The following is a 14,462-nucleotide window of genomic DNA, read 5'->3' as shown; positions in this document are numbered from 1 at the left end:
AAAGGTTTTTTTTCAGCTGGCAAATACATTATCAGTTTAAATGCTTCTTGTGCCAAAGGTTTCCAGATTCCCTTTTTGAGCCAGTCAGAATTGCTGGTATCAGATATTGTGTGTTAAATAGAATTTTTATTGTATTTATTAATTCAGTATGCACTCCACTATATGCTAGTAAAAAACAAAGGCTGAGGGCTCAATGCAAACCACTATCATGAGATCAGAACAAGTGTCTTTATTTTTTTGAGTGTTCTCATACACTATACACAGAAAGGGGCACGGGGAAGGTGACCGGAGGTAGAAATACACTCTTCCCTCCCCAACCCAAATATTCACTTTTTTGGGAAGGTACAGACTGAGGGGAAGTGAGGCTGGTTCTGTAAGTGCACAAAAATAAAACTGTATGCCTTCAAAAAGAAGTTTGTCTGTGAATTAGATTACCAATCCTTCAGATATCCACAGGTTGGCTCGATAGGAAATGATCCATTGAGGTGTGTCAAGAGATGGTGGTAAAGGAGTTCCTAACATTTACCCTGTAGCTGTGTGAAAAATCAAACACACTGCACAACATAATGCTGAAGAGGGCTCTGCCATGCAAATGGGTTAAGTTCTATGCTGGCATCAGAATGCATCTTCATGAGCCAGTGCTCCCCCCACCGTCAGTCTCAGGGATGGGTTCCAGGGCACCTCGCGGCCTAAATACATCTAGGGAGGGGGAGTGGGAGCTATCCCGACTTATTCCGCAGGATTGCCCTGCATGGTGGATCTGCCTGATGTGGTCCACAGCTTCATTCTTGGCATGTTTGAGGAGGTCAGCTTGACCCTGTAGGATAAAACAGTGAGAAAAAACTGTGTGAAGATTATAGCAATATGACTGCAGAAAACATTAACAAAAGGGAAAATTACATTTAAAAGATCATAGACACAATAGACACATCAACTATCTTACATGCAGCCAGCTTTCTCAATTTTATTTGTAGAAATATGAAAGAGCAGCTGAATGCATATAGTATCAATATATCACAAGTTGTAGATATACACTGAAATTTACATTTAGCAGTGATGTCCATCTAGACCACAAATGCACTAAAACATATCATGGTCAAGGAAATTAACATAAATTTGTTAAATACGCATCATGTGAAGTGTACTTGAAATATATTTTCCTGGCTTTAGCACTGAGGGCCAACCAAATGTGCACGAGAAAAGTCAAATAGGTCACCGATAAAAACACACTAATGCATCAATGGCAACTCATCAATAATTTTCACAATTTTATGCAAAAGCATAATAAACCAATCTCCCATGTAAGAAGGGGTGGAAATACATAGGAACAATTGTCACTGTGTCAACATGGACCAACTCAGCAGCCCACTTCATTTCAACGCACATTGATCTTTGATGCTTAATGCAGTGCTTTTTCTACCCTGAAATCTCAACCAGAGCTATAAGCCCTGCTTGCTGGACAACAAGACTCTGCTGATCCTTCACCCCTTTCTGGTCTACTTACGCATGTGTAAACTACTTTCTTTCCTAGCAGAATAGTGCTGCTGCCATGACTCCCCAGTGCCCGCCCACATAATGTGTGTAGGAAAAGGGCTATTGGGAAATGTAGTTCTGGGGACGTGCCTACATTGGTAGGAACTAAGCTACCAGAAGCTGTGTCTGCATGTATGAGAGTGAGGTTGAAAGTGATTTGGGGCTGATGTAAATGTTAAGAAGTTTCCCAAAAACATTAAGTAATTGCACTATCTATCAAATGAAAACAGCAGTCAATCTAGGTGCTATAAAGAACAGTACTATGTTTGTACCACTTTCTGCATATGTTTTTTAACTATATTTGTACATGGGGGCATGCAGATATGGTCCTCGCTAATGCATCTTATGCACCTTGTCTTGTTTGTCTGTATGTGTTGAGATAAGCAGATCAATTTACAGATTTGGAAAAAGTAACTAATCTAATTTTTGGCAGATTACAAATTTTATATTTAATCTTCAGAGTATAAAATAATCCAAAAATTCCAAGGAGATGACGATTTACAAATTGCATGACACTATTCAGCCAACTAGAAAATTCTGTTTGCTGAAAATAAATGGGGGATGGGGAATCGACTGACTTTTCTCATTTAGCCTGAATGAGAGAGATCTAAGGCCTCGTTCACACCAGATGCAGTGCGTTCCGGCTCGATTCCGGCCAGAACGCACTGCCTCGCATTGCGGCTGGCTCACTTTTTTGTGGGGCAGGAGGGGGTGTGGCGGTCCATTGAAGTGAATGGCACCGTAGCCACGCCCTCCGGCCGCAATGCAATTGGCCGCACGGGATCGTAAGGCACATTATGCCTGCGGTCCGGTCCAAACAAAATGCCGCAAGCACTATTTTGTTCGGAATGGACCGGACCGCAGGCATAATGTGCCCTGGATCCCGTGCGGGATCCTGAGCTGATCTCTTTTAAATACATGTCTTAAAACATCCATGAAAAGACTATGTGTCTTCTAGAATCAGGGGTGTGTTTTATTTTGATGTAGAGCTAAATTTATACATCCGATTTTTTATAGTGAATACGTCTTCAACTTTGTCTTCCTGCTCTTGTGTTGTATGACCTTGCTGCGAGACAAAATCTCTCCCAGTGTTTCTATGGTGGGGGAAGGGATGGTGTTACACATGGGCATCTTTGGAGATAGTTACACCCTTAAAAGCTGAACATCTTATACATGAATTAATTACTGTGCAATCCACCCTAAAATCTCTTATGCTAGACTAATGAATCTAAAATATTATAATTTATGTACTGTTAACTGCTCCGCAGCGAGAGACGCCAGCAGGCAAATCTCTTGATATTTAAATCATTTTAGATTTTAAACACACTGTTTATTCAAGCGGCTTAATGACTCATTTAAATGACCCAAACAGAATTTCCATAAGTAGGGTCTAAATAAAGCCATTTTCCTGGATATGCACATTAGAACAACATTGTTTATGAGGGAACAGAGCTATGCATCACTGAGACAATTGTATGACCCTTTACCAAACAAGACCACACCATGTGCCTTAGGTCAGCTGAAACCTCCTGACAACTAAGAGGCACTTTAGGGGAAATGTCATTGACACAATATAAAGCAGGCACTTATCCAGAGCAAATGGTATTTTATTATTATACAGGATTTATACAACACCAACAGTTTGCACAGCCCTTTACAATATAAAGGGAGACAGTACAGTTACCATACAAGAGGGTTAGGAGAGTCCTGATCGTGAGTTGCCAAACTAAAAAGGAGGGGCAAGTGATAAAAAGAGGTAAAAACTATGTGGGGGATGAAATGATGGAAAAGTGTAAAGTTGGTCAAGTGTTGTAGTTTGTCACCTGCATTCCATATGGCTATGTAGACTTTTCTCTTTCTGAATAGCGGTGCTCGAAGTGATGACACGGATGGCGCCATGTGTTCTCACAAAACAGATGAAAGGAATCACCAGGATGCAAAAGTCATGCTCATTTTTTTGTACGTGCGTCACATTCGTCAATGAAACCAACGTTTCAGGGCCACACAGGGTACCTTCCTCAGGGTGACATAGTGACACTCTGGTAGGGTCACTATGTGGCCCTGAGGAAGGGACCCTATGTGAACAAAAGGTTGGTTTAATTGACGCAAATTAAAAGTTCAGTTGCTAGGTAGAGGCTGGAGAGGCTTCCCAGTAAAGATGATTCTTCAGTGATCGCCTAAAGGCGGACAGAGTAGGCGATAGCTGAACAGATTGAGGTAGAAAGCCTAGTGGATAGGAGAGGCTCTGGAGAGAAGCATGAGAGGAGGTGATGAGGGAGCTAGGGAGCAGCGAAGAAAATGGTTTGGGTGATATTTTCATACAAAGTTGGTAATGTAACTGGGACAGAGTTGTGGATGTATTTATATGTTGTTAAGATTATGAATTCTATTTGCTGGGTGATTGGAAGTCAGTGCAGGGATAGGCATAGGGGGGTGGTGGACGCTGAGCGGTTAGTAAGGTGGATGAGTGAAAAGAGGGGTCAGAGTCCAGGATTATACCTAGCATCCTGGATTGTGGGGAGGGACTGATAGCTGTTTTATTGATCTTAATGGAAAAGTCAGGTAAGGGGGCACAGGGAGAGGCAATATAACAAGCTCACTATAAAGGTGCCCATACACTGCTCGATTCTCGTACGAGAATCGCGGGAAATCCCGCGATCGTACGAGAATCGAGCAGTGTGAACGGAGACGTGCGACCGTTTCTACTGTACGGTCGCACGTCTTCCGTCGAACCAGCATGTTCGAAAACCAGCCGGGAATGGTACGATTCTCGGCTGGCTAGAACGGTGCTCGGAAGACAAATGCCGAACGGGCCGGTGTGCGCACGCGCACACTGCCCGTTCAGCATTGCGGTCATCGGAAGCCCGCCCCTCAGGGGGGCGGGCTTGCGATGATCGAGAGTGCGATCTGCCTGTCCAAGATAGGCAGATCGTACGTTTTTTTAATCCCTGTACAACCATCGCAAGACTAAGGTATTGCGATGGTTGTAGAGTGTATGGCCACCTTTAGAAAGATTTCGTTTTAGTAAGTGGTCATTCATACCGATATGTCAGTTAATAAATTAGTAAGAAGACTGAAGGAGCGAAGCGAGGAGTAGCCAGAGGTGAGGCGAGGAGTAGAATCAGCAGAGAGATGGTATTGGAAGCCATAGGAGGTTATTATTTGACCAAGGGCCAGGTGTAGGTGTAGTTTGAGAATAGAATGGGTCCAAGGACTCCTAAAGAAAGAGGAAAAAGTGGAGATAGATTGCATCTATCTTGTTTTTGAATTCATTGACAATGTTTTGGGCCGTGAATGAGTTAGTGAGGCAGAGGGGTATGAAGTAGAGAGTTAAAGGTAGAAAATAATTAATGAGGACTGAATGAGAGGGTGTTAATGAGAGTGGTGAAATAGGTCTGTGTGGCAGCAGGGAGGGAGGAATATATTTTAGGAAGGCAGATTTAAACAGGAAAAAATAAATCTTGCAGGAATTTGGGCTTGCATCACAATTGCTCAAAAGTATAGGTTTTGAGGATTCTGTTGTTATCGGTGTGCCAGGGTTGTAGCAGTCAAAGTCTAATTCTAAAAATAATGAGGTGGGGGTGTTCAGGGAGGATAAGAGCAAGCTGCTGTAGACAGACGCAGCCAGGTCAGGGCAGCCCAGGCATGAGCTTTTGTCGTAGAGGTGGTCAGTAGCAGTGTAGTGAAGAGAAGGGTTCAAGTGGCAATGGTTTTTATGGGAAACTGTTACATAGGAGGAAAATGGGTATCTCACTGGAAAAGGGTGACAGCAGTCTGGGAGGCAGATAAATCACAGCAATCTTGAGAGAAACCCGAGAAAAAAAGACAAATACAAGAAGCCTCAGGAGAGAAGAGGGATAGAGAACAGGTAAAGGAAGAAGGAGTCCAACTCCACCTCCCGGGGTCTGGGTGAGTGAGCCCAGTGGAGAACACCATGGAGAGGGAAGCACGAGAGGCAAATTTTCAGTAACGGCAAGTAGGTTAAGAGATTTGAATATTGCCTGGAAGAGAATCATTCTGATTCTATGGTTTTAACAATCCTGACTTAGTGTACTGGTTCCATGTAGGGGTCTCAGATGTTTTGGCTTGCCTTTTTTGCTGCATGCTTGTACCAGGATAATGACAAACAAGTAAAGTAGCCATAGGAAGAAAAAGCCAGCAAATCGGAATTATCAGAATGAGATCAGCAATGGCAGCCTACATAATTCTCTCAGTACGCATTTTCCTTTAAGATATCAAAGTGCTCTCTGAAACACTAGAAGGTAGAAAGCAACGTTTCTTTACAATAGGAAAGCAGCTTGCCTACTTTTTAGTACATTAACCCCTTATGAATTTTGTATGTGTAACTACTATGTAGGACTAGTGACTCTAAATTACTTAGCTGTACAAAGTTATAAATTGTATAAGTTATAGAACACAAAATATTAACATTTAAAGTGAGAATTGTCCTTGTAAAGAAGGAAAAAATCCCCCCACACGAAATGATAAAAAATCCAAAAGTAACTCACAAGAGTTGCAATAATCCTTTGTAATAAAATGTCTACTCCTGACATACAAATAACAGGTTAAATTTAGAACTTTCTGATGAACCATGTCTACATGTCTGAACGTTCTATAGATGCCATACAACTCACTAGAAAGCATGTCATTTGGCTACAGAAGCACAGAAGGAGCAGCTATACTCTGATCTCACCTGATGGGAAAATATGCAAATGCAATGCAACCAATGCACGCAAGCAGAATTTAAAGTCACATTAAACATGACCTCAAGGGAAATAGTACAGTCTTCAAATACGTAAACACTGAAAACGCACAGTACTTTCTCTTAAAAAAGGCAAATCATTAAAACTGATCACAGGGTTGCACTTTATTATTCTATCAGTAGATGGCAGAAGCCATCCACATAATTTACAACAGGCGTCTCTATACATACCTTTAGCACAGTAATGTTCCAGGCAAAGCTTTCCATGGCTTTCTGGAGCTTCCTACCCTTAAGTCCTTCTTTGGCACCAATCCGATGGAGGTCTTCATGAAAACCCATCCCTAAAGAACAAGGATAAAACATTACCATATGTTGTCTATATGTATAACAATTGTTTTAAAAGAAATTTAAAGAAGCTCTTATTTTTTTAATTTAAGAAATGTAATAAGTCAGGGTAAGCTTCCCTTAAGAAATGAAAGCAAACTTTCTCCTTCATTTCTGGCTGGTGAAGACCAGGCACATGACAGTGCACTTCATGGGAGCCCACGATTCTGTGGTCGTTATTCAGGCCCTAGGACTATGTAACCTCTCAGCCCTCGACCAGCAGGTCCCTGATCCTTATTTTTATATTTATCTATCTATGTAATATATACTGTGTGTATATATATATATATACATATATATACAGTATATATTACATAGATAGATAATCATCCAGTCATCCTGCCGAAGTGCCTTGTATGGTTTAATAGATTGATTGGTTTGATCTGTGACATGCCCTGTACACTAGGGATGTCCCGATACCGATGCTAGCATCGGAATCGGGCCCGATACAGGGTATTTTGACAAGTACTTGTCAAAATGCCCCGATGCCTAGCGCCGAAGCTTTCGCTATGTTTTTTTTTTACCTTCCGTGGTGGCTGGGGTCCTCTGGACAGGCTGGAGGAGCGTCGCGTCACTGCTGTAGGCGAGCTCCAGGTGAGGTCTAATGTAGTTGGCCGGCGACTGCCCAGAAGACTCCACCTGGAGCTCCGCCCCCAGCAGTGTGTCATAGACTCGCCTCTCCTCGCCGCCTCCTACTCAAGCGCCGGCTCTTAACATCGAGGACAGCAGTGGTGGTCCAGCTGACAATCTTTCCTCTCATATACCCAGAAGGCAAAGGTATAGCCACTTTTGATCCCGCAAAGTTGATAAAACTTTATCCCATACCGAGCGTGCTTTGAGGGGATATATTGTACTTTGTACTACATGTGTGTGATTTACAGCCATGTGTGTTTTTATGTGTGTGATTAAGCCAGCGGCTGCTGTCCCTTTAGTGGAAAAAGTGCAGCAGCAATGACATGTCACTGGAAGTGTCAGTATACTGACCTGCATAAAAAAACAATGCAGTGTCACTGCCGTGTTAAGATGGCATATGCCTCCTCCAAACTAAACTTGTTGTGCATAATTTAGCAACACACTACCTATCGACCTAACCTACAGACTAAATTAATAACACAATTTTTTTCATAACGTACTACCTATCTACCTATGTAACTAACTGACCTACAGACTAAATTGCCAACAAATTACTAAGCACACCATTTTTTTTTAACTTACATAACTGACCTACAAACAAGCAAATTACTAACAAATGTTTATTTATTTATCTTACCTAACCCTAAAACTGACTAAAACACTGATCTCTGTCTCTCTCCTTAAGGTGCCCCGCGATCGTACGAGAATCGAGCAGTGTGAACGAAGACGTGCGACCGTTTCTACTGTACGGTCGCACGTCTTTTGTCGAACCAACATGCTCGAAAACCAGCCGAGAATCATACGATTGTCGGCGGGTTTCTAGCCTGCTCGTCTGATAGCTGCGGAACGGGCCGTGTGCACACGCGCACACTGCCCGTTCTGCATTGCGGTCATCGGAAGCCTGCACCTCAGCGGGGTGGGCTCTCGATGATCGCAAGTACGATCTGCCCGTCCAAGGTGGGCAGACCGTACGAGCTTTCAATAAGCATACGACCATCGCAAGACAAAAGTCTTGCGATGGTCGTGAGGTGTATGGGCACCTTTAGTGAGGAGAAAGAGGCAAGATCACTCAGTCAAAGGTGGTGTTTAAACACAGCACCTTGACTGCAGCCAATCAAAGTGATTTGGGAGCAATGCATGTGATGCTTCGGCATCACTATTGGCTATACTCTGTATTGTTTTTGAAAAAATGTCCCCTGTCCCTTTAAGAGAAAGTATCGGTTATTGGTATCGGCAAGTACATGAGGGCCAGTACTTGTACTTGGTCTTAAAAAAGTGGCATCGGGACATCCCTACTGTTAACCTTATAAAAGCAACTGTAAAGGTGCCATATTATAATTAGGCGTTAACCAATTCAAACTTTGAACCAGGTATATGCACATTTGGGGAATATTCCTGCCTCTTTAGGGCCAGGTCATATCAGTGGCTGGCTGGCAGGCAGGTGACAACTGCAGATCTTTAGGAAAGTCTAATCTATTATACAAGGAAAGCAACCCCTAAAGCAGAGGCAAAAACAGTGTGCTAGGGGGCAACACTTTTATATAGAGGCTTATGCTGCTTCATACCCATATTTAAATAACAAGAACTAGTGACAACCAATATAGCATATATAGTGTCTACATGACACAAAATATAGTTAAAACATTGTAAAATAGGAATTGCTGAAGTGGAAAAAGGAAGCCCATTTCTCACTCACTAAAAACTATTAACTTGAAAAACCTCACAGTACAATTAACCAATAAGTATCTGTAATACAGAGAAAGAAGGATCTTAAGTACCATTGGTGATGTTCACTGAAAACCAGGACCAATCTTCAAAAGCTGAAAAGCTGTCTGTGGATATCAAAGACCACTGATGTCAAACCTTTTTGAGTTAAAACAGCATTGTATGTGGCAGACAACTCTCCCCTCCCGCCCCCACCTCGTATTCAAGCCAAGCTGTTTTAACACCTCTCTCTGGGCAGGTTAACAACATCTCCTAGACTCCAATTAAGCAAATGCAATCAACACCTGGTTGCGACTAACAGATTATGTGGATTGGAGCAACATTCACCATATTTATTCCCAGATATTTTTTGTACAAGTCATTCTGAATTGAGAAAGCTGGTCGGATGAATAGTGAAACGTTGTCAAGAAAAATACAGCAAGTCCAGTTGCCTTGACTTATATTTTACAGATATACCTTTTAGAGAACATTTTATTCTTGGATTTAAGATATATAGATCACTGGTTCGGCGTCATCTTGAGTATGCGGTTCAGTTTTGGTCACCTATCCACAGAAAGGATGTCCTAGAGCTGGAGAGAGTCCAGAGAAGGGCAACTAAACTAATAAGGGGCTGGAAGATCAAAGCTATGAGACAAGGTTACTAGATTTAGACTTAGGCAATTTAGAGGGGACATGATTTTAATGTACAAAATGTTTAATGGTGATGGCAACATCAGCAATAAACTTTTTACCGTATTTGCCGGCGTATAAGACGACTCTGCGTATAAGACGACCCCCTACTTTTTGTGTTAAAATATAGGTTTTGGGCTATACTCGTCTTATACGACGAGTATAGCCCAAAATAATGTTTAAATGCACCCACTAACATCCATGGCGGTATTCCTGAGTGTGGTTTGGGGTTTATTTTCAGTACCATAAACAGTAACCCCGAGCCACAATTGAGATTAAAGTCTCTTACCTTGTCCACGATCCCCGCTGTGTCCTCCGTCTTCTGCTGAGTCAATCACGGCAGGCTTTGTATTAATGAATACAGGCTTTGTATTCATTAATACAAAGCATGCCGTGATTGGCTCAGCGCGTAATACTGTATGTAGCCGAAGCTACATACAGTATATCATATCCTTCTGTATGTACCCGGCATATAAGACGACCCCCGATTTTTGGGGGATGTTTTAAGGTTTCAAAACCCGTCTTATACTCCAGCAAATACGGTACTCTAAACTCCCTAACAAGGGCCACCACCTAAAATTTGTAGAGAGAAGATTTAACCACAATGGGCATAGGGGCTTCTTTTCAGTCAGAGTGGTTACATTTTGGAACTCTCTGCCACAGGCAGTGGTATCAGCATAGGGTATTGAATCATTCAAAAATCAATTAGATACCTTCCTCTGAGACCGTACATACAGGGGTACAGGTACTATTAAAACCTTAGACCCCAAGGGACCCACATATGCACGCACTACACACACACACTTACACATAAAGGTTGAGCTTGATGGACCTGTGTCTTTATTCAACCTCAAATACTATGTAACTATGTAAGTTGTGGCCTATACTTAATTTAAAAAAAACCGATAAGAAAACTCCCAGGACATAAATTATGCATGGAAATTCAAAATAAAGGTTTTGAAAGAATAACAAAATTTTTGAAAGATACCATTGTCCCCTGTACTTTCTGTAAACAGTGTGAGGGCCTGAAATCCTAAATGCTTGGCTTTAACCCATGGAATTTTACATCCCCTCACCAGTGGATTGAATGGTAAACTGCCATAAGTCAAAAGAGGGAAGTTGTATGACCATGAAAAATTAAATGCAGCAAGAAAACTATATGTATAAACAATACCTTCCATGAGAAACGACAATAAGAACCAGGAAGGAAACTTGCAGAGAAGTGCTATCTCACAATGTGGCGGATAAATGGTTGCCTTAAGGGAATAGGGAGGAAGTGTACATCACTGGAATGGTCAAGCCTAGAAGACTGAATAGTCTCCTGACAAGAGCCAAAAATGAACAGCCTTGCTAGACTTATTGTATGCAAACTTTTAAGATGGAGAATGAAATAAGTAGGGTTAATTTAAGAGAACAAGTGATATTGCTAAGCAGCTTGTATAAAGAACTATTGTTTTCCTGTGTTTTTCATGCACTTAGAAACGCACATCAAATGCAGGTCAGCAGATTCCCCTACACTTCAATGCTGCAGTTTGGAGCACAGTTCTGCAGCTTGTGTTGAAGGCCAAGCAGGACTAACAAAGCCTTTTGCTTTGATTTGCATTCAGCCACATGTATTTGAACACATCTGATTTTGAAGGTCAGTATATGACAGTAAAGCCTGTATACACAAGCAATTGGATAACATGCATTCATTTAGCAACATAGACTGGATGACTGGCCAATCTTTTCACTCACACAATATATAAAGTTATACCCTTCTCAACAAAAAAACATCGAGTGTTGGCACAATTCAGTTTAAATTGCTCCACCAAGTCTTCAGAAGCTAAAAGAGTGATTGTGCAATCCTGGAAGACCCTCACTCTCTCCCTAAAAGTGCTTTTTTACCATTATGTCTCACACCCTGTTTTTTGAGAAGCTTACAGCTATACTAGATGACACCATGCCTAAATACACTGCGATATGGTCTCCCCCTGCTTTTTCTGGTGCTTCTCTAATCTTTTGACCCAGAGGCTCGAGGTGTGGGGGAATCGAGAAGGGGGCTCCTTGCAGCCCTAAGTCCCTCTCTCTGCCCCCAAATCTTTCCCAGTTTCTTGTGGGTTCCTCCTTCCTGGCTCCCAGTCTCCTCTCAGATACAGCAGCCTGGGCTTTGATCTATGGCACAGAGCCAGCAGATCAACTTGATCATCTGCAAATCATCTGGGCTGTACTCTGAGCAGACCTACAGCACTCTCCCTCCTGGCCCCGTCCCTCTGTCCTGCTGGCTTTTACAGCTAGTAGCCTGCAGATCACAGGAGTCCTGCTGCGCTCCTGACAGTGGGGGTCTGGACACTTGGGCTTTGAGATATGCTGCCCATGCCCTGGTACACATCCCCGGTGTAGGCTGTTGGGGTCCAGTGAGACTTGTTGTTCCTCCCTGCCATGTACTGCTGAGATCAGTTGTTCCTCCCTGCTGTGTGCTGCCGAGGTTTGCTGGGGCTTGTTATTCTGCCCCTTACTGGACTTACCTGTATTGTACCTTGGGACCCCCACTAGATTAACTCTTGCTGCACCTCCGATACCTGTATTACTACCACTGTGACTCTGGAGTTACTCTTTTCTGTGCCCCATTGCCAACATTTGGGCTTTACCCTTTTAATGTCCTGCAATCCCCAGGATGTAACCCTGTCCTCCACACTTTGTTTTGTATCCCAGATTTCCCCAATAAAGACCTTGCATGTCGGGTCCCATGTGATTCGCCTCTGTGTGCTCTCTCACTGCACTCCTAGATCGTCATAGTCTCCGTGGATAGATACTTTTTTCCCACTGCTATTTCTGGTGGTTTTCTGGTCCTTTGACCCAGAAGCTTGTGGCATGGGGCAATCTGGTCATGGGGATAGTGTTGTCGTCTCTCCCACCCTTACTTTCCTTCCCACCCTTATGTACTGGCCTGTAAATGTTGTCCTCCCCTTTCTAATCTTCTACCTATCCCTAATAACTATGCCCCGGATTTACTGGGACTTAACTATATGTCTTATTGCTGCATGATCATGCAGCAATAAGGCATGATCTTGACCAAGGTCGTCATGCAGGCGCTCTTGATTTGGCATAACTGTGTATATAATATGTTATTGGCAAGTGTTATGCTCTGTAAACCTAAAAATCGTAATTTAAAAATTACTGAAAATAAAATATAAAAGTTACGCAATTTAACAGCAGGTTGGAGAAGACCCATCTATTGGCACCTCAGGTGACAAACAGGGAACTATACAGTGTGGCAAATAATTATTTGATCCTGCAGATTTTGTAAGTTTGCCCATTTACAAGAAATGAAAGGTCTATTATTTTTATCATAGGTGTATTTTAAATGATAGAGACGAATATCAACCAAAAATCCAGAAAAAACACAATACAAATGTTATAAATTGAGTTGCAGTGTGGTGAGTAAAATAAGTATTTGATCCCCAAGCAAAACATGACTTAGTACTTGGTGGAGAAACCCTTGTTGGCAAGCACAGAGGTAAGACGTTCCTTGTAGCTTGTTACCAGGTTTGCACATATCTCAGGAGGGATTTTGGTCCACTCTTCTTTACAGATCTTCTCTAAATCCTTAAGTTTTCTTGGCTGTCGCTTGGCAACTTGAAGTTTCAGCTCCCTCCATAAATGTTTTTCTAGGATTAAGGTCTGGAGACTGGCTAGGCCACTCCATTACTTTAATGTGCTTCTTTTTGAGACACTGCTTTGTTGTCTTGGCGGTATGTTTTGGGTAATTGTCATGCTGAAAGACCCATCCACGGCCCATCTCCAGTGTTCTGGCTGAGGGAAGGAGGTTCTCATCCAAGATTTTACAATACATGGCCCCATCCATTGGCCCCTCAGTGCGGGAAAGTCGGCCTGTATCTTTAGAAGAGAAACAGCCCCAAAGCATAATGTTTTCACCTGCGTGCTCGACTGTATGGATGGTGTTCTTATGGTCATAGTCAGCATTTTTCTACATGGCGAGTCGAGTTAATGCCACAGAGCTCAATTTTGGTCTCATCTGACTGCAGCACTTCCTCCCAATCCTTCTCTGAATCATTTAGATGTTCATTAGCAAGCTTCAGACGGGCCTGTACATGTGCCTTCTTGAGGAGGGGGACCTTGCGGGCGCTGCAGGATCTCAATCCATGGCGGTGTATTGTGTTACCAAGGGTTTGTTTGGTGACAGTTGTCGCAACTGCCTTGAGATCATTCACAAGCTCCTCCCGTGTAGTTCTGGGCTGATCCCTCACTTTTCTCATGATGAAGCTCCAGACCGAGGCGATTGATGGTTATTTTGTATTCCTTCTATTTGTGAATAATCACAAATAGTTGTTTCCTTCTCACCACGCTTCTTGCTGATAGTCTTGTAGCCCATTCCAGCCTTGTGCAGGTCTACAGTCTTGTCCCTAACGTCCTTTGACAGCTCTTTAGTCTTGCCCATGCGGTTTGAATGGAAGAGAGAGATTCTGTGGACAGGTGTCTTTTATATACATAACGAGTTGTCGTTAGAAGCACCTTCTTAAATTGACAGGACTAATCTGTGTACCACATAGCCAGTCTGTGGAAGCCATAATTATTGTTGGTTGCTAGGGGATCAAATACTTATTTTAGTCACTCAACTGCAACTCAATTTATAGCATTTGTATCATGTGTTTTTTCTGGATTTTTGGTTGATGTTCTGTCTCTATCATTTAAAATACACCTATGATAAAATTAATAGACCTTTCATTTCTTTGTAAGTGGGGAAACTTACAAAATCTGCAGGGGATCAAATAATTATTTTCCTCACGATATGTTGAGTAAAAAGATAGCTGAA

General features: G+C 42.4%; 1 protein-coding gene across 1 annotated transcript in view; it reads right to left on the bottom strand.

Annotated features, from left to right (window-relative positions):
• Nucleotides 1-443: 443 nt before the first annotated feature.
• LOC108788938 (inactive phospholipase C-like protein 2) overlaps nucleotides 444-14,462 on the bottom strand; it is a 136,946-nt gene continuing 122,927 nt past the window's right edge. Inside the window, exons 5-6 of the mRNA XM_018558843.1 lie at nucleotides 6,467-6,576; nucleotides 444-817 (exon numbers count right to left, since the gene is read on the bottom strand). Of these exons, the coding sequence (XP_018414345.1) occupies nucleotides 629-817; nucleotides 6,467-6,576 (299 nt within the window). The 3' untranslated portion in view covers nucleotides 444-628. The remainder of the gene's footprint in view (nucleotides 818-6,466; nucleotides 6,577-14,462) is intronic.

The sequence above is a fragment of the Nanorana parkeri genome, unplaced genomic scaffold (assembly GCF_000935625.1).
Source record: "Nanorana parkeri isolate BGI_ZX_2015 unplaced genomic scaffold, ASM93562v1 scaffold362, whole genome shotgun sequence".
Lineage (NCBI taxonomy): Eukaryota > Metazoa > Chordata > Amphibia > Anura > Dicroglossidae > Nanorana > Nanorana parkeri.
Note: the sequence above shows the minus strand (reverse complement) of the source record. Positions and strands in the feature narration are given on the sequence as shown.